The sequence below is a fragment of the Pecten maximus genome, chromosome 12 (genome assembly GCF_902652985.1).
Source record: "Pecten maximus chromosome 12, xPecMax1.1, whole genome shotgun sequence".
Lineage (NCBI taxonomy): Eukaryota > Metazoa > Mollusca > Bivalvia > Pectinida > Pectinidae > Pecten > Pecten maximus.
Window position 1 is genome coordinate 39,805,361 of NC_047026.1, and position 24,668 is coordinate 39,830,028.

The following is a 24,668-nucleotide window of genomic DNA, read 5'->3' on the forward strand; positions in this document are numbered from 1 at the left end:
CACAAATCATGAACAATTAGTGACTTCTTTTCTAACAGATTGTTTACTTCGTGTGTTTAGAACCTATAAGCAAACATTGATGGTAGGAATAATGCATCCCTACTATTCAAAGACTATTGAAATAAATTCAAATGTAAATTATTTTCCCGTGCACAATGATATTTCAAACTTGTATAACCTCGAAACATTGATTGATATATTCGTGTGGAACTTCAAAATTGTAACCTTGACCTACTTGTAAAACATAAAACAGGTCAGGATATAGTTTTGACCTCCGTCCTGCCCACTCCTCTGGGAACCTACATGTAGGAGCCAAACATCATCACGAATACTGTGTTTATGTAACGTGCACAAAGGGAACAACGGAAACGGAGCGGTCACCCATCCAAGAGCTGACCACGCTCGACGTTGCTTAACTTCGGTACACAGACACGACACTCAACGATGCCCATTTCCATGAACAATCACATTTACAACAAACTTTTGTTTCAAACTTTAACTTGGAGATTTTGACCGAAAAATGTATTATTAATGCGACTGTAGCTGAAGATTATGTACTTATTAAACGGAGATTTTTCTTATAAAAGGTTCACGATATAACGATACACCAGCCTATACCGTATAACAAATGTTCTATGTTTACAGATTTTAAAACACTGCTGATTGGTGTTTGTAAACACGTTACGTAGGTGTCTGCGTGGTCATGAGTCCGTTCACCGTCTTTTATAACCGAAAAAGATATATCTTATAAATCATACGACATCTGATTTATAATATGAGATATCTGATCAACTAAATGATACATTATATAATTTGGTTAATCATTGAATCAACATTGCTAAACCCTATCAAATGACAACTTGGTTTTACAACTCACCTTTTTCATGCTGCTTTCCCCGAGGTTAACAAGTATCCGCCAGCTAAGTTACCTTTCTTCGTACCATATCTTTTTTTACAGCCAATAGAACACCAGCGAGGCATTCTGCCTAATATATCGTTTTCTCAATTCTTGACGATGTAATAGCGATAAAAGAAAAAAATCAATACTTGGAAAATACATTCTGAATGGAAAACAGATCATGTATTTTTTCGTTGTCAGAATAAATGGTTGTTATATCGACCTAAAGATAATGTGAGCGTTCGATAGTAACCAATGTTCTCATGTTGTCAATGATTGGATGTCTCTGAAGCTCTTCTTACAAGGCCTCTCTTACGTCAGATGTCGGTCACTATACCCGTGTGATCCCTGTACACTACTCAACAAGTCTTCAAAACATACCCAGTAGATTGTACAAAAACGTGAAGGTGAATGACATCTTTTAATAGTAACAGATACAGTACATAACAATATAAGAATGCATCAAACCTTGAATATCCTTCTTTTCAGTGATGGCAGGGGTCAAACAATTAAGATAATCCGGGGTCAGGTTCATTAATATTCATTAACTTAAGGAAATTCCTGAACTCAAAATTGTCAGAATTTAAGGTCCCTTAACTAAGACTTTTCCTCATATTCTGTTAGGTTTTTCTAATGAAAATTTTAAATTAAGGAATGTCTTTACTTTAAGGAACTTTTAATGAAACTGGGACTCGGACACCTTTATTCCATTCTGCAAGTAGATCAACCAGTCTCTCTCATCACCAGTACATCAGCCAGTCTCTCTCATCACCAGTACATCAGCCAGTCTCTCTCATCACCAGTACATCAGTCAGTCTCTCTCATCATCAGTACATCAGCCAGTCTCTCTCATCACCAGTACATCAGTCAGTCGCTCTCATCACCAGTACATCAGCCAGTCTCTCTCATCACCAGTACATCAGCCAGTCTCTCTCATCACCAGTACATCAGTCGGTCTCTCTCATCACCAGTACATCAGACAGTCTCTCTCATCACTACTACATCAGCCAGTCTCTCTCATCACCAGTACATCAGCCAGTCTCTCTCATCACTACTACATCAGTCAGTCTCTCTCATCACTACTACATCAGTCAGTCTCTCTCATCACCAGTACATCAGCCAGTCTCTCTCATCACCAGTACATCAGCCAGTCTCTCTCATCACCAGTACATCAGTCAGTCTCTCTCATCACCAGTACATCAGCCAGTCTCTCTCATCACTACTACATCAGTCAGTCTCTCTCATCACTACTACATCAGCCAGTCTCTCTCATCACTACTACATCAGCCAGTCTCTCTCATCACCAGTACATCAGCCAGTCTCTCTCGTCACAGTACATCAGTCAGTCTCTCTCATCACCAGTACATCAGTCAGTCTCTCTCATCACTACTACATCAGCCAGTCTCTCTCATCACTACTACATCAGCCAGTCTCTCTCATCACTACTACATCAGCCAGTCTCTCTCATCACCAGTACATCAGTCAGTCTCTCTCATCACCAGTACATCAGTCAGTCTCTCTCATCACCAGTACATCAGTCAGTCTCTCTCATCACTACTACATCAGTCAGTCTCTCTCATCACCAGTACATCAGCCAGTCTCTCTCATCACCAGTACATCAGCCAGTCTCTCTCATCACTACTACATCAGTCAGTCCCTCTCATCACCAGTACATCAGTCAGTCTCTCTCATCACCAGTACATCAGCCAGTCTCTCTCATCACCAGTACATCAGACAGTCTCTCTCGTCACCAGTACATCAGTCAGTCTCTCTCATCACCAGTAAATCAGTCAGTCTCTCTCATCACCAGTACATCAGACAGTCTCTCTCATCACCAGTACATCAGCCAGTCTCTCTCATCACTACTACATCAGTCAGTCTCTCTCATCACCAGTACATCAGTCAGTCTCTCTCATCACCAGTACAACAGCCAGTCTCTCTCATCACCAGTAAATCAGCCAGTCTCTCTCATCACCAGTACATCAGTCAGTCTCTCTCATCACCAGTACATCAGTCAGTCTCTCTCATCACCAGTACATCAGTCAGTCTCTCTCATCACCAGTACATCAGTCAGTCTCTCTCATCACCAGTACATCAGACAGTCTCTCTCATCACCAGTACATCAGTCAGTCTCTCTCATCACCAGTACATCAGCCAGTCTCTCTCATCACCAGTACAACAGCCAGTCTCTCTCATCACCAGTACATCAGTCAGTCTCTCTCATCACCAGTACATCAGTCAGTCTCTCTCATCACCAGTACGTCAGCCAGTCTCTCTCATCACCAGTACATCAGTCAGTCTCTCTCATCACTACTACATCAGCCAGTCTCTCTCATCACCAGTACATCAGTCAGTCTCTCTCATCACTACTACATCAGTCAGTCTCATCACCAGTACATCAGTCAGTCTCTCTCATCACTACTACATCAGTCAGTCTCATCACCAGTACATCAGCCAGTCTCTCTCATCACCAGTACATCAGACAGTCTCTTTCATCACCACTACATCAGTCAGTCTCTCTCATCACCAGTACATCAGCCAGTCTCTCTCATCACCAGTACATCAGCCAGTCTCTCTCATCACCAGTACATCAGACAGTCTCTCTCATCACCAGTACATCAGTCAGTCTCTCTCATCACCAGTACATCAGTCAGTCTCTCTCGTCACCACTACATCAGCCAGTCTCTCTCGTCACCACTACATCAGCCAGACTCTCTCATCACCAGTACATCAGCCAGTCTCTCTCATCACCAGTACATCAGTCAGTCTCTCTCATCACCAGTACATCAGCCAGTCTCTCTCATCACCAGTACATCAGTCAGTCTCTCTCATCACCAGTACATCAGTCAGTCTCTCTCATCACCAGTACATCAGCCAGTCTCTCTCATCACCAGTACATCAGCCAGTATCTCTCATCACCAGTACATCAGCCAGTCTCTTTCATCACCAGTACATCAGCCAGTCTCTCTCATCACAAATATATCTCAGCCAGACTTTCTCGTAAGCAGTAGATAACCCATGGCCAGTCACAATCATTACCAGTAGACAATCCAGTCCCTCATAATACCGGCAGATAATCCAGTCAAAATCATATGACTGACTGTGGATGCAACAATACCCCTGGACATTGCTCCCTAGTGGTTTCATGTTAAAGTGTTGGTGAAACTAGTAGTATTCTGATCGTTTTAAGTTTGAAGTGTGATTGAAAGTGGAAATGGAGTACTACTGGGCTTTCTTTGTGTTGTCTAATTGGTGTGGATATTCAAAGAAACAGAATCTAAGTTCACGTTTAATTCCCCCACTGCATTATGCATTAGGAGCAGTTGTAATCGTTGCATCCTCAGTTAGTCATATTACCATATTACCTAATTCAACAGTCATGTTTAATATTTAAGGCCATTTACATATGCACAAAAGAATGATATATGTACATGTGTATGGATAAGTATATGAATATCTATCATTTTAGATACGATTGCTGTCTATACTTAAAGCTGACTGGCTCATACTACATGTAAAACTATAAAAAACAAACATAATTTCATTATTTTTATTGTCAATTGGATTTTGGAAAACAAATAACATTAACCAGAAATCAAGCATAATTTCACATTAAAACTTTAATCCGAGTCAAACACACTGTTAACTTATACCTTTAAAACTTAATGAGCATATACAAATGAACATGATAATGGGTTATGACAATCACTTCACTGGCCAGGGAGTTACATGTTTGAGAGAGGTTGCACGTCTGTCCATGCAGAATGAAGACAGTAGTTACAGGTGATAATTCCTAGGATACGTCATAGGAACCTAGACAGGTGATGATCCCTAGGATACGTCATAGGAACCTAGACAGGTGATGATCCCTAGGATACGTCATAGGAACCTATACAGGTGATGATCCCTAGGATACGTCATAGGAACCTAGACAGGTGATGATCCCTAGGATACGTCATAGGAACCTATACAGGTGATGATCCCTAGGATACGTCATAGGAACCTAGACAGGTGATGATCCCTAGGATACGTCATAGGAACCTAGACAGGTGATGATCCCTAGGTTACGTCATAGGAACCTAGACAGGTGAGTATCCCTAGGATACGTCATAGGAACCTAGACAGGTGATGATCCCTAGGATATGTCATAGGAACCTAGACAGGTGATGATCCCTAGGATACGTCATAGGAACCTATACAGGTGATGATCCCTAGGATACGTCATAGGAACCTATACAGGTGATGATCCCTAGGATACGTCATAGGAACCTAGAAAGGTGATGATCCCTAGGATACGTCATAGGAACCTAGACAGGTGATGATCCCTAGGATACGTCATAGGAACCTAGACAGGTGATGATCCCTAGGATACGTCATAGGAACCTAGACAGGTGATGATCCCTAGGATACGTCATAGGAACCTGGACAGGTGATGATCCCTAGGATACGTCATAGGAACCTAGACAGGTGAGTATCCCTAGGATACGTCATAGGAACCTAGACAGGTGATGATCCCTAGGATACGTCATAGGAACCTAGACAGGTGATGATCCCTAGGATACGCCATAGGAACCTAGACAGGTGATGATCCCTAGGATATGTCATAGGAACCTAGACAGGTGATGATCCCTAGGATACGTCATAGGAACCTAGACAGGTGAGTATCCCTAGGATACGTCATAGGAACCCAGCCAGGTGATGATCCCTAGGATATGTCATAGGAACCTAGACAGGTGATGATCCCTAGGATACGTCATAGGAACCTAGACAGGTGATGATCCCAAGGATACGTCATAGGAACCTAGACAGGTGAGTATCCCTAGGATACGTCATAGGAACCTATACAGGTGATGATCCCTAGGATACGTCATAGGAACCTGGACAGGTGATGATCCCTAGGATACGTCATAGGAACCTAGACAGGTGATGATCCCTAGGATATGTCATAGGAACCTAGACAGGTGATGATCCCTAGGATACGTCATAGGAACCTAGACAGGTGAGTATCCCTAGGATATGTCATAGGAACCTATACAGGTGATGATCCCTAGGATACGTCATAGGAACCTAGACAGGTGATGATCCCTAGGATACGTCATAGGAACCTAGACAGGTGATGATCCCTAGGATACGTAATAGGAACCTAGACAGGTGAGTATCCCTAGGATACGTCATAGGAACCTGGACAGGTGATGATCCCTAGGATACGTCATAGGAACCTGGACAGGTGATGATCCCTAGGATACGTCATAGGAACCTAGACAGGTGATGATCCCTAGGATATGTCATAGGAACCTAGACAGGTGATGATCCCTAGGATACGTCATAGGTACCTAGACAGGTGATGATCCCTAGGATACGTCATAGGAACCTAGACAGGTGATGATCCCTAGGATACATCATAGGAACCTAGACAGGTGATGATCCCTAGGATACGTCATAGGAACCTAGACAGGTGAGTACCCCTAGGATACGTCATAGGAACCTAGACAGGTGATGATCCCTAGGATACATCATAGGAACCTAGACAGGTGATGATCCCTAGGATACGTCATAGGAACCTGGACAGGTGATGATTCCTAGGATACGTCATAGGAACCCAGACAGGTGATGATCCCTAGGATACGTCATAGGAACCTAGACAGGTGATGATCCCTAGGATATGTCATAGGAACCTAGACAGGTGATGATCCCTAGGATACATCATAGGAACCTAGACAGGTGATGATCCCTTGGATACGTCATAGGAACCTGGACAGGTGATGATCCCTAGGATACGTCATAGGAACCTTGACAGGTGATGATCCCTAGGATACGTCATAGGAACCTTGACAGGTGATGATCCCTAGGATACGTCATAGGAACCTATACAGGTGATGATCCCTAGGATACGTCATATGAACCTAGACAGGTGAGTATCCCTAGGATACGTCATAGGAACCTAGACAGGTGATGATCCCTAGGATATGTCATAGGAACCTAGACAGGTGAGTATCCCTAGGATACGTCATAGGAACCTAGACAGGTGATGATTCCTAGGATACGTCATAGGAACCTAGACAGGTGAGTATCCCTAGGATACGTCATAGGAACCTAGACAGGTGATGATCCCTAGGATACGTCATAGGAACCTAGACAGGTGATGATCCCTAGGATACGTCATAGGAACCTAGACAGGTGATGATCCCTAGGATACGTCATAGGAACCTAGACAGGTGATGATCCCTATAGCTAGGATACGTAATAGGAACCTAGACAGGTGATGATCCCTAGGATACGTCATAGGAACCTAGACAGGTGATGATCCCTAGGATATGTCATAGGAACCTAGACAGGTGATGATCCCTAGGATACGTCGTAGGAACCTAGACAGGTGAGTATCCCTAGGATACGTCATAGGAACCTAGACAGGTGATGATCCCTAGGATATGTCATAGGAACCTAGACAGGTGATGATCCCTAGGATACGTCATAGGAACCTGGACAGGTGATGATCCCTAGGACACGTCATAGGAACCTAGACAGGTGATGATCCCTAGGTTACGTCATAGGAACCTGGACAGGTGATGATCCCTAGGATACGTCATAGGAACCTAGACAGGTGATGATCCCTAGGATATGTCATAGGAACCTAGACAGGTGATGATCCCTAGGATACGTCATAGGAAACTAGACAGGTGATGATCCCTAGGATACGTCATAGGAACCTAGACAGGTGAGTATCCCTAGGATACGTCATAGGAACCTGGACAGGTGATGATCCCTAGGATACGTCATAGGAACCTAGACAGGTGATGATCCCTAGGATACGTCATAGGAACCTAGACAGGTGAGTACCCCTAGGATACGTCATAGGAACCTAGACAGGTGATGATCCCTAGGATACGTCATAGGAACCTGGACAGGTGATGATCCCTAGGATACGTCATAGGAACCTAGACAGGTGATGATCCCTAGGATACGTCATAGGAACCTAGACAGGTGATGATCCCTAGGATATGTCATAGGAACCTGGACAGGTGATGATCCCTAGGATACGTCATAGGAACCTAGACAGGTGAGTATCCCTAGGATACGTCATAGGAACCTAGACAGGTGATGATCCCTAGGATACGTCATAGGAACCTAGACAGGTGATGATCCCTAGGATACGTCATAGGAACCTAGACAGGTGATGATCCCTAGGATACGTCATAGGAACCTGGACAGGTGATGATCCCTAGGATACGTCATAGGAACCTGGACAGGTGATGATCCCTAGGATACGTCATAGGAACCTGGACAGGTGATGATCCCTAGGATACGTCATAGGAACCTGGACAGGTGATGATCCCTAGGATACGTCATAGGAACCTAGACAGGTGATGATCCCTAGGATACGTCATAGAAACCTAGACAGGTGATGATCCCTAGGATACGTCATAGGAACCTAGACAGGTGATGACCCCTAGGATACGTCATAGGAACCTAGACAGGTGATGACCCCTAGGATACGTCATAGGAACCTGGACAGGTGATGATCCCTAGGATACGTCATAGGAACCCAGACAGGTGATGATCCCTAGGATACGTCATAGGAACCCAGACAGGTGAGTATCCCTAGGATACGTCATAGGAACCCAGACAGGTGAGTATCCCTAGGATACGTCATAGGAACCTAGAAAGGTGTATATGTATTTCCCCTTTGATAATCAGTCGCAAGTATTAGATAGGTAAAGAAATTTGGCCATTTTGGATGGTGAAGTTGATGAATGACTAGCACTGTTGTAGAGCTACACTGGGGTATTTGGGGGAGAAATAAAGGGGCCATGTTGTAGAGTTACACTTGGGTATTTAGAGGGGGGAGGTAGGGGTTTTGTTGTAGAGTTACACTTGGGTATTTAGAGGGGGGAGGTAGGGGTTTTGTTGTAGAATCACACTGGGGTAATTTGAGGGAGGTAGGGGGCTAGGGTTTATAGGCCGATGTAGCAAAAATACAAAAAAAATCAAGATACTTTAGGCTAAAATAAGTCGACAGAGTTCATTAGGGTGACAGATAGAGAGATAGTTTGGTTTACAGTGATATACTAACTACAATACATTTTGTACTTGCCGTAAAAGTGTGTCTAGATTCGACTGGAAAGGTCGATTAATATACTCCCTGTACCACTCAAAGATCCAAAAGCTTTGGCAAAAGTTGTTTTACTTCACACATCAACAAAACATGCATACTTAAGGATGTCTAATATAAAATATTCTACACAACCATTCTGGAGTTTAGTCTTTAAATATGTCCTAATTATCATCCCACACACACATGCTCTCCAGATATAAAACCTAGATCCCTCTTTATCTTAGTGATATTAAATATGTCCTAATTATCATCCCACACACACATGCTCTCCAGATATAAAACCTAGATCCCTCTTTATCTTAGTGATATTAAATATTTTATATCAATATAACAAACAAGACATAAAATCTCTTAACATCCTTAACATAATCTTTTAGAAAAGAATGTTCACAACACACTATAGCTACTACAAAGACATTTTAGATAAAGATCTGTGAAGTTTCAATAAGTTCATTAATTAGACCTTGAATAAAGACTGCTGTCATTTAATGAGTTGTGTTAATTAAAAGGCCATTATTCCTTTTAAAACTTATGAAAAATTTAAAGTCCTAGGCCAGGATTTGAAATTAAATTGTTTGAACATTTCTTCCATGCTGTACTGTACACGTATCTTTTAATGCAGTTCATGATCATTGAATTGAACAGATTTGATAGCCCTTTCTTTCCTTTATGACAGTGTTATGATTCTGAAACCAAAATTTTTGATCAGCAAATAATGTTTGTAATGTCACTTTCGACTGGCTGATACAGCAGCATAATAATTTCTAAGAGAAAAGAATTTATCAACAAAAATGTATCTTCACATGGATCGTCTACAGCAGATTAGATTACATGAAATACAGTTTTGTTATGGAGCTGTCAATCATCATACTCTCATCATTACAAACTGCAGTTTATTTAGTCCATTTTTGTGTTACATCTCCATAACATAAAAAAACATATAAAAGTTAATCCTCAAATGATGTTAGAGAAATATATATGTATAATTAACCGTTATTCATCCCAGGGCCTGCAGAAATACTCATCTAAAAGTTTTATAGAATCTTTCGAAACAGATGCACCTTTGACAAATGTGACCTTGAATGCAGAGGTCATTTAGTTGAAGAAATTGCATTGTCCTTGAAAACAAAATGCTCTATCAGACATATCAGATAAATTTCTTTGAGTTCTTAAATACAATTGACCACTGACATTTGAACCTAACACCCCAAATCATTAAGGATAATTGAGGTCATTGATTGTACCTATAGACAAGTATAATAATCCTTCAGGCAGGTGAGCTAAAAACTGGGGCTGCATTTTAGCATCAAAAGCCCTTAAATATAATTACATGTAACACTAAAATAAATATGTTAACAGCATTTGATTTTGTTAAAGACAGCTGTATCTCTGTTATGTATCGTTACTCAAATTATCATTATCCTTACCATCATAATCATCATAATCATCATCATCGTTATCATCATTATCACCGTCACTATCTTCATTACTCTCATTTACAGTATCGTCATCACTATAATCATCTTTCCCCACCTCTACCTTCTCCTTTTGGTCTCTATTATTGCTAGCATTATCCCCTGACTGGCCTATATCATTCACAACATCAGCTTCATCACCTGTATTGTCTTTCCTATTGTCTCCAGAACCTTGTGGACTTCCGTCCTCAGTGATCTGGTCAATCTTTTTATGGCACATTGGACAATTTTCCTGAATATAAAGCCATTTTTTCAAACAAGTTCCATGAAAGAAGTGTCCACAGGGTGTGATCCTTGCCGAGTCTAGACCCATATAACAAATGGGACATACATCATTGTATGTAGCAAGCTGTTCCGGTGAAGCATGTGGTAAAGATTCCATCCTCTTGACTGCCTCCCTCCTTAGTAAAAAACTTTTCCATCCAGTCTGAAGTCTTTGCCAGACATTGAAATAACAATGTATAATTAGTATGGAAGAGTTGATCCAGCTCCATTCACCCGAGATGGATTCTTTCATACCATAACAGACGACAAACACAGCCACCACAAATTCCAAAATACGTACAACAGATCTAGTGTAATATATAACATCATCCAGAGAGTCCCAGTTAGTGGTACTTAAGGCATCATACATGAAAAGTGCATAGACAACAAGAGCTCCAATGACCTGGACTGTTGTCAGCAAGCAGCTTGACATGATAACAAGTAACCAAAAGTCAAGGTCGAAATAATGGCAAATTGAGTAAGTCATAAATAATGGAAACATCCACAGGAATGTAAACAAGGCCACAGCACGTACATGCTTAAATATGTTTTTGTTGTGGGCAGCACTTAGCCCTAGTAAAATAGGTTCTGCTATTTCATACATTGATTGAACAAGTGAAGATGCTACGATGAAGAGAAGAATGCTCATGAGAAATGCTCTCTGTAAAGGCTTGAGATCGAGAAGGCCAGTCTGTATCGCAATCAGTAACATCGTAAAACCCTCTGTCCAGCCGCGAAGTGAATCATTATCTGCCCGATAACTTGCCCAACCTTGCAGGAAGATTTTAGTCAAGGTTAGGATGCAGTAGGAAGCATATGAAATGGTAACAGACAGTGCAAACAATGAAATAGGTGTTGCACAACATTCACCTATGCTGGCTAAAAATGTTATCATTAAACCTTCATCTAGCACGGGCAGATTCGTAGAGTTTACATAAACATAAACTTGCGTAGAAAACATCACTAACCAAAACACCAAGAGCTGCACCGGAAGCAAAAGAGAGTGCCACAGTGCAATCGTGACGGGAATGGCGCCGAATACCTGCAATGAGACGTACAACTTTGTGAAGGATTCCTTACATGTGTTGATGATGCTGCCGATACAGTTGAGGAAATACAGGCCGACCATTATGACCGTAAATATCACTGCTGCGTTAAGTACAACACGCTGCTCTTCTAGACCTGTTCCCATTGTACATGCTAAAACCGGCATGGTGAAGACGAAGAACGTATATCGAACCCAGTTGGAAATGTCCAGCAGAAATGCTGTTACAGCCGCCATTATGCATTGAAAGACTAAAGACATCATTACACTCTGAATTGCACTAGCATCCTCCAAGATGGAAATTCCTCTTTTGCTGGTAGAATGTGTCTCTATGTATAGTTGAGCCAACTTGTATTCCATGAAGAGTAGGAACAATGCAATGAAATGCATGTACAGATTCACAAGTTTCCGAAGAGAGAGTGTCGCCAACACAGCAGCAAAGATCAAAGCTGAAGAAAAAATAAAACAGTTTTAAATTTGTAACCATGCATCTTATTTAATACTGTAACCCATAAATATCAACTTTAAGAACAAGAGGCCCATGGGCCTTAACCGTCATCTGAGTTTTGATAAATTTTAGCATATTTGGCCCCTGTGACCTTGAATGAATGCAAAGGTCATCCATTTGAACAAACTTGGTAGCCTTTCATCCCAGCATGCTACAGACCTAATATCGGGTCTCTGGGCCTTTTGGTTATCAAGAAGAAGTTGTTTATAGATTTTAGCATATTTGACCCCTGTGACCTTAAATGAAGGTCAAGGTCATCCATTTGAACAAACCTGGTAGCCCTTCATCCTCACATGGTCTCTGGGCCTTTTGGTTATCAAGAAGAAGTTGTTTATAGATTTTAGCATATTTGACCACTGTGACCTGGAATGAAGGTCAAGGTCATCCATTTGAACAAGCTTGGTAGCCCTTTATCCCAGCATGCTACACAACCAATATCAGGTCTCTAGGCCTGTTGGTAATTGAGAAGAAGTTGAAAATGTAAATTGTTTACGACACACGACGCCGGACAAAAATTGATCGCAATATAATAGGTCAACTTCATCTCAGGTGACCTAAAAATTTCAAGGAGTCTAATGTATGTTTTGTATTAACATATACACATGCTCTATAACACAACAAAGGAATTTTTTCTAAGATAACATCAGGCCATCGTGATAATATGATACAAGAGGCTCTGAGGGCCAGCATCACTCACCTGGATATTCCAGTAATCAAAAAAAAAATACTCTTAAAATATATGTTACAAGTACTACATTTTGAGCTCTCTCTCCAAAACATGTTTCAAACCAAATGTGGACCACATCTTGTCATTTTTAATCCTCCTCCATTTAAACAACATTGGATATCTTTTTCCAAGTTCAAATTCCATCAAAATCCATTCAGTCATTCATGACTAGTAGTGATTTAAAGCATTCATAATAACCTCTATTTGCGATTTAAAGGAAATGCTGACGGACGACAGGTGCACATGCTGCACCATGGCATAAGCTCACCAACCCTTGAGCTAGCTAAAAACTGATGAGATTTTTCCTGATGGTCACCACTTTATTATCGTTGGTCCCCACTTAACTATCTTGCAACGATATTTAAGTGGCAACCGATTCAAACAGGACAGGACACATTGTTGCCAATTAAGAAGAGGTCAGAAGTGACCTTTGATCCTTTAACGTTAACCAATGAGCACCAGAATGTGATCAGGTGTAGGATGTTATGGTATTATGGTGTAGGTATTCTGGGTTCTCAAGATATGTCACTGATTCTGAATGGGCCTGACTCGATGTATCACCTCTAAAATACAAGAGCCCAATGGGCCTGTTTCACTAATCTGGCATTAATATGAGAAACATTTACATAATAAGGTCATTCATCTAAATACCAATGCCCTAGGTTATTAGGCGATTTTCACGAAAACTGGATTGCTCCGTCAATACTAGATTCGAGGAGCAGAATTAGCGTCAGTGGAGAAAAAAATAGATCCTGTCGGACATTTCTAGACTGTCGGGTGAAATCTCGTCGAAATAAGAAACTTTTAGATAGTCATGAAATAAATAGTGTAAAGTTCATGATTTCTAGATAGCTCGATAGAATTAGACGGTGGTCATGTTAAATTGGATATGATTCACAGAACTAGCTTTGACCGTCGAAAATTAGCCATGAAAATTCATAATTAGATACGTTGCTGAAAAAATGGACAGGGTTGGGTTAAATTAGATCTTTTTTGGTAAAATTGGTGAAAATTTCAGAATTAGTAGAAAATATGAAAAAACTAGTACATTCGTGTCTCCCAGTGTTAGCTGCCATTCCTAACAGCATATCACTGGCGAAACGCCATCACCCTAAGCCTTTGGAATTTTCAGAAGAAATTGCTTAATTGTTTTAAAAAAAATTTCACCCCTGTGTACCTGGTAGGTCCTTCCATCAAGGTGAGCTAAAAAAAGGAGGACATGAAAAAATAAATTATACAAATTATTTACCTGTATAGCTTCCGAAAGTAAAAAGACTTTCTGGAGGTTGGTTTTTTATGAAGAGTTTGTTGGTATTTCTCTGTGGTGTACGAAACCATACCTCCACAATAAAGAGAGCTGGAACTCTCAGTATCACATGGACAGCTGACTTAATGGACCCTGGACCCACAGTCAGCATAGTTCCTTGGTGTTGGTGTCTCAATGCATTGCAATGTGTCTACAACATAATATTGGAAGGTCACGGTAAAATACTTCTGGCAAGTCTCACTTTACATTTCTAAGGGGACCCAGAGGAAAAATGTAACAACCAGACCAGGACAGAAACTTGGGACATCCAAACTCTAGAAGGCTGTTTTAACATTTCCAGGTATAGCGCTAGCACAGATCCCCCAATGACCTGATTGATCGCGTAAATAACAACCCACATACTTGAGGTCTTAATGGAGTAGTGAAGATGGTCATGATCATTACCTCTCAGCTATCCTCCAAATTTCTCTCAAAGTAAAATTTGCCAACAAATGGTAAGGGACAAAGAATGTATAGCTCTGAAACAGTTCATCCATCTTTCTACGTGACTACATATCGTGGCTAGGTGCTGTGAAAGCACTTGAGAAATGTTGTAAAAGCACAATATGACTTTGAGCCATGATCATGAGTTGTCTGTGATAAAGAGAATTTTTTGTAGTTTTGCAATAATTTTTCAGACTTTGTTCTGCAGGGGGGGTGGGGGGGGCATTTCATGTTTGAATGTAATATTATTATAACCATTTTCTGATAAATATCTGTTCAATTTTCATGTAAATATTCTGCTATTGGAATATTGTAAAAAGAATGTGGGGGTTGCATTAGTATTGGTGGAAGGACCATGAATGAAGTGCCAAATGTGTCACTTTGTGTGGATATATCATTAAGGCCTTACAGCCTTTCAGTATTTATTTGACTACTCATGGGTCTGTATTTATGTACAATGTAGGCATTGGATCTGGGTAGGTGGGTGACAGCCGTTCCCCTAAAGTGATTCGCCTCAAATTTGGTTCAAAGTACATCTTATAGAAAAGGACTTACAAGTGTATATAGGTCTAATGTGTTGCCTACCCCATTTTTGTTAATACATTTACTGATATATATTTTCTGTGTTTAATATACTATCTAGCTATATACCTAATTATATTGTATGAATAGAACGGAATCGTATAATATACACAACACACTAATGACTTATTAAAAAAAATGGAAATCGCATGTCTTTGAAGACCTGATATGTTTGTATATTGTAGCATGAATGTATTTGGGTTGTTTTCATTTTTAACTACAGATTAGAATGACAAAAATAACTATATATACACACCATTCAATCAAATTAATTTTGTTTAATTCTAGAAACACAGATTAAAAAGATAGTGCATCCCGCAATCTTAATACATCCTTGTGGAATCATTAAGAAGCAAACCACATGTGTACAATTCGGTTAGGTGTTAGCTACAGCAGAGCAAAACTTGCACTTCCTAAGACAGTACGATGACCAAAACATGTAATCAAATGTAATCATTGGGGAATATATCAGAAACGATTTCTGAATACTGAAACTTCGTGCGTATTTTTAAATCTCAATTGGAAACTTTAACTTGCACTGTCAGCTTTAATTATGTAGAAGTTACAGTTGCCTAAGGACCTACAACATATATTGGGCAACCATATGCCATAAAATGAGGTACGTTATGCCATGGAATCTAGCAATTGCTGTATCCAGTACACTTTGCTATAAACACAGGATAAGTGGCAAGTGATTGTTACGATATAAATACCTGAAATGACAGGGTGAGTGATGATTAATACAAATCTGGGAATTTACAGGTCGTATCAGATGGGAAACCGGAAGTCACAAAACAAAATATATTCAGTTTGCATAAAACGAAAGAAGACTATAGAGATGAGAATAAAATGTATCTATACTCTGTCTGAATATTCTTTGAAATTTATTCATAAATGAAGATATACTTATCAATTGATTTCTTATACGCTTATTCGTAAAAAACGGCATTTGGTTTCTAATTTTGATTAAGTTTCATGTCCCAAGTTCCGTAAATTAGATCACCTCACCGGAAGTTGTCCGTTGACACAACCCGATGATTTCATATTTCGGAGAATGCTATAATGCATTTGACGTAATAGGTCAAAGACCTTTACCTGCGCATTATATCTGATGAAGATCACAGCCATGCCATAGATGGCAGATATTATCACAATGTGGGAAGTCATTTTGCGAGTGCCCCCGCTTTTTGTCATAGACTCTCTTCTCAACAACTCATTTTTCTCCTACTTTCAGTTCCTTTATTTTGAAGCACCGATGACATGGACACAGAACATCGAATGGCTGCTTTTGCTAACTTTGTGTTAGTATTACGTCGTTTTATTATTATTGTTTATATCATTACTGCATTCTGAAATGTGTCTGTAAAATTGCATACAGTAACTTTAAGGTGGATCATGACAGTATCGATATCCCCAGTACGCCAGCATAAACTTTGACAGGTCGGGAAGTCCTGATTTGTTCATGGATCGATATCATGCACCTACCAACCATAATTCTCGCTTTTTGTCATGTATACCTTTTCTGGTGGAAATGCTTCAATTTGCTACTGTTTGTACAGCTATATATAGCTATTATATTGGAATGCCACTATGATAATATATCATTTTTATATTTATGCCAACTAGGTGATATCAATAATATCTGGTCTGTGTTTGTTTATCAAGGTCCAACTGTTGGATTGGTTGTAACAGAGTTGTTCATTTATGAAATAAGGACGGACCTGGTGATATTTCATTGTTTTCAGACAAACAAGAATTTCAAGGCCTTCATTAACATCTGTAGTTCCGTCAACATATATGCCTGAAATATTATATTTAAAAGCAGACGAACCATTTGTCCTCATAAGCGAACAGGCCCCTGGTGTGCTCAACCCTAGAGTATGCCTGTCCTTTTCGAGACCAATACACCCAGGATTATATCAATAACATTGAAGTGGTACAATGTAGGACTGCTCGTTATGTGTTCTAAACAAAAATGTCCATACTCCTAGAACATCAAGTGTCTCTGATATGTTGAATCATCTTAAATGGTGATCCCTTGCCGTCAGACGTAGAGACTCAAACCTATGTATGATGTACAAAATTATAAATAATCGGGAAGCTACATGTATTTGTAAACACATTTGACTAATACCAGTAACCTGGCAATCAAGGCATGCCCATCACCAATCCTTTCAATTACCACACTACTGAACCCAGGTCAGAAAACATTTCTTCTTTCCGCCATCAATATATGAGTGGAATAAGATCCAACCAGTACCAGATATTATATCTTGCTCTAATACTCAATCTTTTAAATCTGCTGCGCTGTAACTATACCCTCAAAATTAAATCTACACATATATATATGACTTTGGCTTTCTCGGAATTGACTAAATCTCTTTCTCTCTCATGACATTATCTTGTCAAGTCGGTCATTACTATTTAGAAGTAGAAGATCAGTAACTGGCAAAAAACTTTTGTATGAAAATTTGAGAAATTTATCGCAAAGTTGACTAGCTGTAGCCGACAAACGTTTTGTCTGAATGGCAATGCTCATGCCCAGGTAACCGGGTCGTCTGTGTGAAGACATACCTGGAATAAGTCTACACGGGTTAGCCACACGATTGCCTATGTCTGGTTAACTTGCATGCCTTCTTGGTGTAATGTATATATAAAAATACTAAAGAATTCAGAGAGTTCTTCTGAGTGTTGTGCCAGGTTTGTTTTTGTAAAAAAAATATGTGAAAAAGCTTAAATTAGACAGTTTAGGGATTTACATGAATATAAAGAGCTTTTTTTTATTATGAAAATTACCAATACAACACTATTTTGATCATTTGAACAAAAACAAGCCTGCCACACCATAGATAAATAATTATACAATGATATTATTGTAACTGTTTCACTCAAAAATAGTTTACATATAAGCTCACTGGATTTCTGTAGATTCTGATTATATATTCCGTAACAAATATGCGACATCAAATCATGTGTAAAGGAGTTCCACCGATCATCATTCATTACAAATTGTCGTGTCACAAGTAATAACAGTGTCCTCAGCTTAAAAAAGTCAGCAAGTAATCACATCCCAAATATAAATGTAGAGATTGTTTGTTTTCTTCAGGATGCTAATTTAAAGTTCTTATTCACTTGAGATTTTAAAGATAAAAAGATAATTTCAAAATTTTGGAGGGTGTTAATGACTTAATTTTAAAGTACCAAGTACATTGTGATGTGTATATAACCAGTAACACATACATAGAGTAACTGGAAACTGTCGTATTGTTTAGTAATGGCGTAAGAAGATGACAAGTTACCTCCCCCTGTTTATACTATGCCTCTCTAGCTCCATAGTGAAACAAGATAATTTGTCATTTTAACCGAGTAATATGCTATCATATGTGTTTTCATTGTTGATACCAGCTGTTAGTACAACATCTAATTGATTAAATCTGAGGTAAATAAGGAATTGATTGATATGATTGACATCATATTTTTAATTTTACCAACAGCTGTATTGTGTGAGAAACAGATGGTGTATTGTTTGTTCAAGGTTTTTCAAAATATACTGCTATAATTTAATTGCACTACTTCTCTCCAAAAAGACTAATCTAATTAATCAGTAAAACCTGAATAAATTCCAAGGCCTCTGATTCATTCAAGTTTTTGAAACAATTTTTAGCTCACCTGCTGGTCGCAAGGACCAGTGAGCTTATGCCATGCATGGTGTGGCATCCATCTGTCGTCCGTCAACACTTCCTTTAAATCCCTACTACATGTAGTCCTGAAGGTCTGAATGGATTTTGATGAAATTTGGTCTGTGGTATAAACGGAGGGTGTGGCTCCCCTGGGCAAAAGAGATCTAACATTGTATAAACAGAGGGTGTTGCCCCCATGGGGCCGGAGAGGCAAGGCCCAATAGGGGAAATTGAGGTAAATCCTTTAAATCCTTACTAGTCCTGAACGCCTGAATGGATTTAGATGAAATTTGGTATGGAGCATTTTTGGGCAAAGGAGATCTGATTTTGTATAGATGGAGGATGTGGCTCCCCTGGGCAAAAGAGATCTAACATTGGGCCAAATAGGAAAAATTGAGGTAAATCCTTTAAATCCCTATTAGTCATGATCGCCTGAATGGATTTTGATGAAATTTGGTCTGAAGCATAATATAATTGGACAAAGGAGATCTAATGTATAAATAGAAGGTGTGGCTCCCTTGGCGGGCCGGAGGTGCTGGGGCCAATAGGAGAATAGAGGTAAATCATTTAAATCCCTACTTGTCCTGAACAACTGAATTCATTTTGATGAAATTTGGTCTGGAGCATTACGGTAAAAACTTGTGTAATTTGCGCAACAGTGTAATTTGCGCAGGTACTTTTTGGGGCTGAAAATGCTGAAAAAAACTTCTATCCGTATATTTTGTGCATCAAAAATTTTGGCCAAATGAGGTCTAATTTTGTTAAAACAAAGGAAGTGAAAATCATGGGGCAGGAAAAAGGGGGTCCAATAGGGGAAATATAGCAACAAAAAAAACCTTTAAAATCCTTTTTCACGAAGGACAGGATTTGGTTCACATGCATTTTGAACCGTTGTCAGAAGAGGCAGTTCAAAAGTAGGAAAATATTTGAATTATAACTTATATTTAAATTAGAGTATTTTGCCATAATTACTGAAATACCAAGGTGAGCGATACCAGCCCTCACGGCCTCTTGTTTTAATATGAAGTTAAAATTTTGTATAAAATACATGTATAGCTGATTTTTAGCGAGTTTTCTCCAGAAGTACTTTTCTGATTTTCGTCATTTTTTTATAAATAAAAAGCTGAAAACATTTTCTATTGCTTGTTCTAGTTTTAGAGCAAACAACTTTGAAATAGTTTTTCAAGTTTTGCATCAAGTAGGAGACCTCTGATCAAATGTGTCCAATTTTATCTAATGTCTGCATGGTAAAGTAGTAGTATTGTAGTAGTAGTCGTGCCTTCACAACTCGGTGCTCGCTATGTCAGTCTCCAAACTGGTTGAGTCTCCTATCCCTCTATATACGTTCCTGTGTAACTTTTTGTTTATTTTTTTTTTCAGGTATTACTGTGGCCTTGGTAATATTCCTTCTGGGAACACACCAACTTCTCACCGTATACAGCCGTATCTTGTCCCTGATGGCTGTCCTTGTTGCATGTTTCATGAATATAGAATTCACAATGCCAACCACCAAATCTGTATTTGGGATAAACCTTCCCAACCCAAAAAATGAAACAATGGATTCAGTACCACCGGAGATGGTTCTTCACAGATTACAAACCTGTGTTCATTATCTTATTTGTCAGCTGGCTGCCGCTTTCATCTTCTGTAAATCCTGGCAATTTCAGAGAGATTTTCAACACAACAACAAGAAATTTGTATGTAGTGTCTTCTTGTCGTTTGTTTTTCCGATGTTTGTGACACAAGTAATTCAGGTGATGTATCAAAGTTCAGAAACCCTACTTTTCTGGTCACAAGTGATTGGACTGATCCTGCCATTGATGATTGTGTCAGAAGATGCTATCAACTCTGCCTCTTTACTTTACATCAGTGTGAGGCGTGCATATAACTTAGTAAAGCTGACGATCAGTGCCATTGGTTTACAAGGATTCTTGGAAAATCATTGGGTTCGTTTACAAGTTCCAAAGGTGCTAAGAATATTTTTTACAAGTAGATTTATATTTCAAGTTGGATATCAATATTGGACTTCAGAATACGAGATGTTGTCAAGGCAACCTAATATTAATTACGTTAACACAGATATTTTAAACAATTTGAGTTACCAGGTAGTGGTACGAAGCTGTGATAATATTGTAGCATTACTAGGTTTGACTAGCATTGTGTCCTTCTGTGCTCATTACATTGGAGTTTTTATGGCATTCTGTATAGGATCGTCAGAAGATGATGACAAAAACATGGGGACAGTGTCTGCAATTTTATTCTTTATACTTGCCCTGCAAACAGGGCTAACTGGATTAGAGCCTGAGAAACGACTAGCAAGACTCTGCAAAAATTTGTACCTACTAGGAACTGCTATCACACACTTCGTACACAGCATGGTGCATCCTCTGTTGATGTCACTAAGTGCATCACGTAACATGCACATCCAGCGACACATACGAGCACTGACGATGTGTACCTTCCTCATCACATTCCCATCCTGCCTTCTGGCCTACCTCTGGAGCATTCATAAGATCAACACATGGCTCATGGCCGTCACAGCATTCAGCCTTGAAGTCATCATCAAGGTTGTAGTTTCCCTCATGGTGTATTTTCTGTTTATGCTGGATGCATATAGAGACAAGTTTTGGGAATCTCTCGATGATTATGTTTATTACATCCAGTCAACTGGTAACACTATAGAATTCTTATTTGGAATCTTCCTGTTTTGTAACGGAGGATGGATATTACTGTTTGAATCAGGAGGAACGATTCGCGCAGTCATGATGTGTATCCACGCTTATTTTAACATTTGGGTCCAAGCAAAAGAAGGTTGGAAAGTTTTCATGAAGAGGAAAACAGCAGTAGATAAAATAAATTCCCTCCCTTTAGCCAGTCAGGAACAGCTCAATAGACTCAATGATGTATGTGCAATTTGTTACCAAGAGCTACAGAACGCTCGTATCACATCGTGTAATCACTTTTTTCATGGCGTCTGTCTCCGAAAGTGGCTATATGTTCAAGATAACTGTCCAATGTGCTACAAGGTAATCTACAACCCCAACATGGGAAATAACTCAAGTTCAGAAGGGGATGATGCAAATCAAAACAATATCAACAATGGTTTAGTCCCACCAATTCCAGTCCAACGAGACCATCAAGATTAGCTGCTGGGTCTCATAAATGTAGTGTAGTCTGTCAGGAACGATTCCTATATCACAACCAGTATTAGATTTACAAGTGGGATGATTTGGTGACAAGACCCTGCCATCCTCATCACACAAAATGACAAGTAAAGCATATGTCCACTAAGATTTTGAGCTAGTATTCAAATTAACTGGTCTTTTCAATTATATACTATCAAATACTGTTTGTGATATAGTCTATAATTCACACACATTTGTCAGGAAACCTCTACAAACATGGCGATCTAGTGAAAATTAGAAAGTTTACATTTCTGTTTAATATTGACCTGTGTCCCTATATATGTTACAGGTGTAGCGGGACTGGACTGGGTCGATCACCGGTGACCAGGTAGCTCAATTAGTAGAGCATCCGGCTAGTGTTCGGAGGTCCCGGGTTCAAACCCCGGTCTGGCCGCTACATTTTCTCCTCTCCTGTTACAAAATTGGCGCCCAACTAAAATACCCACGGTGGTGGTATAAGGGTCTCATTTGTCTTCGAGGGTGAAGACTTTGAAAAAAGGAGGGAGGTGTGTAACGGGACTGGACTGGGTCGATCACCGGTGACCAGGTAGCTCAATTGGTAGAGCATCCGGCTAGTGTTCGGAGGTCCCGGGTTCAAACCCCGGTCTGGCCGCTACATTTTCTCCTCTCCTGTTACACAAGTTATAGATTAAACCTTGGGTTTTTTTCAGAACAGGGATTTAAGTCCCCCATGTGATTGAGATATAATTGAAATGAACTAATTTGGACCCATTGAGGGATAAACTGTGTAATTGGTAATATTTGTGGGGGATTTGATGATAATCATGGTCCTTAAGTACTGTATATGAGAGGTATAGTTGTATTTTGGGTCCTGTGTTGTTGAGGGGTTAAGTTATAATTTGGACCCTGGGTTGTTGAGATGTTTGGATGTTTGGATATATGTAGTTTTCTACTGTAGCATTTTGATATGATGTCTGGTATATTGACTTGATGTCTAGTATATTGACATGATGTCTGGTATATTGACTTGATGTCTGGTATATTGACTTGATGTCTGGTATATTGACTTGATGTCTAGTATATAGACTTGATGTCTGGTATATTGACTTGATGTCTGGTATATTGACTTGATGTCTGGTATATTGACTTGATGTCTGTTATATTGACTTGATGTCTGGTATATTGACCTGATGTCTGGTATATTGACCTGATGTCTAGTATATTGACTTGATGTCTGGTATATTGACTTGATGTCTGGTATATTGACTTGATGTCTGGTATATTGACTTGATGTCCGGTATATTGACTTGATGTCTGGTATATTGACTTGATGTCTGGTATATTGACTTGATGTCTGGTATAAAGATTTGATGTCTGGTGTATTGACTTGATGTCTGGTATATTGACCTGATGTCTAGTATATTGACTTAATGTCTGGTATATTGACCTGATGTCTGGTATATTGACCTGATGTCTGGTATATTGACCTGATGTCTGGTATATTGACTTGATGTCTGGTATATTGACTTGATGTCTGGTATATTGACTTGATGTCTATTATATTGACCTGATGTCTGGTATATTGACCTGATGTCTGGTATATTGACCTGATATCTGGTATATTGACTTGATGTCTGGTATATTGACCTGATGTCCAGTATATTGACTTGATGTCCAGTATATTGACCTGCTGTCTGGTATATTGACTTGATGTCTGGTATATTGACTTGATGTCTAGTATATTGACTTGATGTCCAGTATATTGACTTGATGTCGAGTATATTGACTTGATGTCTAGTATATTGACTTAATGTCCAGTATATTGACTTGATGTCTGGTATATTGACTTGATGTCTGGTATATTGACTTTATGTCTAGTATATTGACCTGATGTCCAGTATATTGACTGGATGTCTGGTATATTGACTTGATGTTCAGTATATTGACTTGATGTCTAGTATATTGACTTGATGTCTTGTATATTGACTTGATGTCTGGTATAAAGATTTGATGTCCAGTATATTGACTTGATGTCTAGTATATTGACTTGATGTCTGGTATATTGACTTGATGTCCAGTATATTGACTTGATGTCTAGTATATTGACTTGATGTCTGGTATATTGACTTGATGTCTGGTATATTGACTTGATGTCTAGACAGATAAAATGAAGCAACTCTGTGATATGTTGTGGATCCTAGGTTGTGAAGTTTGTTTTCTAATTGACTTACTTTAAGTTTGATATTTCTGATAGCTTTGTAAAATTTTCAGGCAGGATTCAACATTTCACAAACATACAATATTTTATATTCCTTCTAAATTTTTGATATTTTATTTCTCCACTCAGCATACCTTTCGGTATCCATACCATCAAGTAGCACGCCACTAGTGTACCCTCACACTTGGCACTGACATTATAAGTAATGACTTTATTTCAGGAAGAGAAAATTGAAATTTAACGATTTTATTTAGATAGTGCT

The 24,668-nt window shown here is 39.3% G+C and overlaps 2 protein-coding genes and 1 long non-coding RNA gene across 3 annotated transcripts; 1 reads left to right on the top strand and 2 right to left on the bottom strand.

The window, feature by feature from the left end:
- Positions 1-4,434: 4,434 nt before the first annotated feature.
- Positions 4,435-8,283, bottom strand: LOC117339244. Its single transcript, XR_004535136.1, has 2 exons — positions 7,454-8,283; positions 4,435-7,105 (listed from the first exon to the last, which is right to left on the bottom strand). It is a non-coding gene; the product is annotated as an uncharacterized LOC117339244 (long non-coding RNA).
- A 780-nt stretch (positions 8,284-9,063) lies between these two features.
- LOC117339243 (RING finger protein 145-like) lies at positions 9,064-16,151 on the bottom strand. Its single transcript, XM_033900724.1, has 3 exons — positions 16,076-16,151; positions 14,280-14,487; positions 9,064-12,244 (listed from the first exon to the last, which is right to left on the bottom strand). Exons 2-3 carry the CDS (start codon positions 14,446-14,448, stop codon positions 10,404-10,406), a joined length of 2,010 nt encoding a protein of 669 aa, XP_033756615.1. The 5' UTR covers positions 14,449-14,487; positions 16,076-16,151; the 3' UTR covers positions 9,064-10,403.
- A 237-nt stretch (positions 16,152-16,388) lies between these two features.
- Positions 16,389-22,512, top strand: LOC117338773 (protein TRC8 homolog). The gene is made up of 2 exons (XM_033900097.1): positions 16,389-16,663; positions 20,423-22,512. Exons 1-2 carry the CDS (start codon positions 16,498-16,500, stop codon positions 22,186-22,188), a joined length of 1,932 nt encoding a protein of 643 aa, XP_033755988.1. The 5' UTR covers positions 16,389-16,497; the 3' UTR covers positions 22,189-22,512.
- Positions 22,513-24,668: the final 2,156 nt, after the last annotated feature.